At 35.9% G+C, this 3,069-nt stretch overlaps 1 protein-coding gene across 2 annotated transcripts in view; it reads right to left on the bottom strand.

Moving 5' to 3' along the window:
- Nucleotides 1-104: 104 nt before the first annotated feature.
- The window catches only part of pex6 (peroxisomal biogenesis factor 6), a gene marked incomplete at its 5' end in the record, with an annotated part of 21,066 nt that continues 18,101 nt past the window's right edge, over nucleotides 105-3,069 (bottom strand). For both annotated transcript variants that reach the window (XM_014016074.1, XM_014016075.1), the window contains 3 exon segments: nucleotides 105-456; nucleotides 1,946-2,085; nucleotides 2,286-2,363. In XM_014016074.1, the coding sequence (XP_013871528.1) occupies nucleotides 320-456; nucleotides 1,946-2,085; nucleotides 2,286-2,363 (355 nt within the window).

Genomic DNA, 3,069 nt, shown 5'->3' with positions numbered 1-3,069 from the left:
GTGTTGGTATTAGGCCGAGTATCCCAAAGYGAAACATAAATAAATTACAAACTCTTGGAGAAATTTTTGACACTGATTGTAAACAAACAAACAAGGATCCCATATTAGTATTTTAACTGGATTTATTTTTTATGCATTATTTTATAAATGAGTGTTATCTTTACAAAATTTACATTCTAGAATGTGATCCGTCATTGCACAGATTCTTCAGAGGTAGATTTCACTTTAGGTTATTATTGCTATAAATAACTAATGATGTTTATTCTCATCTTTTTTAATCATTRTGCTGCAATTGGCCTATAATCAAAAACAGCAGTTTCTACTTTGCAGAAAGTCTCTCATGAATATTTTGGTACCGCAGAAGCTCCTTGTCAGAAATGGATGGTCTGAAATTTTCCAGTGCTGAAGAAAAGTCCTCCATGGAGAGAAGGACAGGGGAGTCTTCAGAATCCAGACCTGTGGGAGAGGATGGTTGAAGGTTATACAACCCTTTGCAAACATTATGGAATCACCGGCCTCGGAGGATGTTCATTCGGTTTCATTTTGTAGAAAAAAGCAGATCACAGACATGATACAAAACTAGTCATTTCAATTAGAAACTTTCTGGCTTTAAGAAGCACTAAAAGAAATCTGAAAGAAAAAAATGTGGTAGTCAGTAAGAGTTAATTTTTTAGACCAAGCAGAGGGAAAAAATATGGAATCACTCAATTCTGAAGAAAAAATTATGGAACCACCCTGAATATTTTCATTCCCAAAACTAACACCTGCATTAAGTTAGATCTGCTTGTTAGTCTGCATCTAAAAAGGAGTGATCACAGCTTGGAGAGCTGTTGCACCAAGCGGACTGACATGAATCATGGCTCAAGCACGAGAGATGTCAAGTGAAACAAAGGAGAGGATTAACAAACGGTTAAAAGAGGGTAAATCATCACGCAATGTTGCAAAATGTTGCACTTTGAGTATCCTGGTTAGATAGAAAGGTGCTATTTAAGTACAGTCCATTTGGATTTAGTGCACATAACAACACAAAATTAGTTTAATAATATTGCCTAAAATCCTAGTATTCTTTCAATGAATATGTTGTAATTAATTCTCAGCTACAAAACTACAATAGATTTTACTACAGTTTTTAAATTAACAGAATACAGACATTTTGCTTTATAAAGACATTTTTCTTGGTGACCAACTTGATTTGAGCTGGCTCAAAACGTTAATCCAACACTTGTTTCCTGAAAGATTCCATAAAATCTATTCATTACTTCATGAAATATATTTCAAATAAAAAGTTGACTTTAGATAGCTAAAGCTAAACAAATATCTTGCTTAATTTGTTAGAATGTGCTGTGGATCAGTTTCAGCTACTACAACACAAACTTTAGGTCAATATATGTAAAATGGACTGATAGCTATTTTTTGTGTCCTTTAAGGACAGCTGGCTATGGCAGCCATCTTGAATTAGGTTGACTCCAAAAAAAGAATGAGTTTTTGATGTGTCGATGATCACTTACAGCAAGTACCATTAATATTCAGTGGCTAATGAATGTCAGCAAAAATATGCCCACCTGATTATAATCCTTGCAACTTCAAGCTACTTGTGATAAATGTACATGCTGTCATGCATCAAACAGTTTGTGCAGCTTGTTTCAAGATGTTTTAAAATGATTCGAGACACTGCATCTGATTGTTGGTCTTACTGTAAAGAAAGATTGTCACTGTAGTAGTACACGGTCTCTTAGATCAAACAAAACACCAAATCAAAGATTTCCGCCTTGAGGATATTATTGTAATTGAGGTTTTAAATTGAATTTATGAGTAATTTTTATTCAAAAAATACAGTGTTTTGAACTTGAAATTCCCCTCCTGTCACAACAGGCACATTTTGTAAAGAAGAARCCGTCCAGAGGACCTATACCATTTTTTTCCTTTAGGCACACTTTGTGTTTACCGTCGTTYATGAAACGGATCTTTCTCTTGATGGCGGCCGTCATGGCGTCTGAACAGAGAGCGTACAGGTCAGCGCCGGTCATGTGACTGGGGCAGTGGTTTACTACGTCCTGCAGTTTCACAGCAGGGTCCAACTGGAATCTGGAGAAAAAGTTACACTTTGTTCTTTTTTACAATAAATATAAAAAAACTTCATTTTTTAAATTATTCTCTTAATTTTTTTAACTACATATTTCAGACAAAATAGTTTTGTGCCTCATGAAGATGGTACAGTAGACAATGCATAGATGTATTTTGCATTTGCTTTTCTTTTCTCATCATATTCAGGGGTCAGTTCTCACTTTCTGAGGATGGCCTGGAGAACCTGGAGCTGAGAGACCCGATCCTCATTGATTCCGATGTAGACCAGTTTATCGAACCTGCCAGGACAAAGTCCAGGAGATGTTCAGAAACAAGAAATGTTKCAGTCAGATAAGTAATACAAAATACATTTCCTTCCTGATCCAAACTAAAGATGCAGACTGTGTCAGATGTCAGAGAGGAGTTCTGCAGGGTTTTTATTTTTACTGGTTGAAGTTTTTTGTTAATCTGTTTTTCAGTTGATGTATCAAAATGTTTCCATGGTTTTCTGTTTCTTGGTCATCTTTGTTTTGTTAATTGTTTATCCTGGCATTCACAAACATAAATTGTGTTTTATCGAAGCCCACAGTTATTTTTCCTCAGCTTCTCTGTTTTGCCCATCACAGCTCCGTTTTAATCTGGCTAAAGTCAGATCCTCGTATGTAAACCCTGGCTTGTTTCTGTTTTCAGTCCTGGGTTTTTGTAACCCTAACCTTGCCCGTTGATTTTTGTGTATTTTATAAATGCCTGTGGATTTGTGTTGCTTTGGTCTGTCATGATGAAGAAGTTTCTGATTTGGATGTTTCCTAGATGTCTCTTTGGCTACGCTCACACTGCAGGCAAACGTGACTCATATCTGATTTTTTTACGACAGTCTGAACGAGACAAATCTGATTTTTTCTAATCCGACCCAGGCCGTTTCAGTATGTGGTTTTAAATCAGATATATATBTGATGTTTTCAAAGTGACTGCAGTGTGAACGCTCATGTCACATTCATCTGACTT

This window comes from Austrofundulus limnaeus, unplaced genomic scaffold, assembly GCF_001266775.1.
Source record: "Austrofundulus limnaeus strain Quisiro unplaced genomic scaffold, Austrofundulus_limnaeus-1.0 Scaffold138, whole genome shotgun sequence".
NCBI classification, from domain to species: Eukaryota; Metazoa; Chordata; class Actinopteri; order Cyprinodontiformes; family Rivulidae; genus Austrofundulus; species Austrofundulus limnaeus.
Note: the sequence above shows the minus strand (reverse complement) of the source record. Positions and strands in the feature narration are given on the sequence as shown.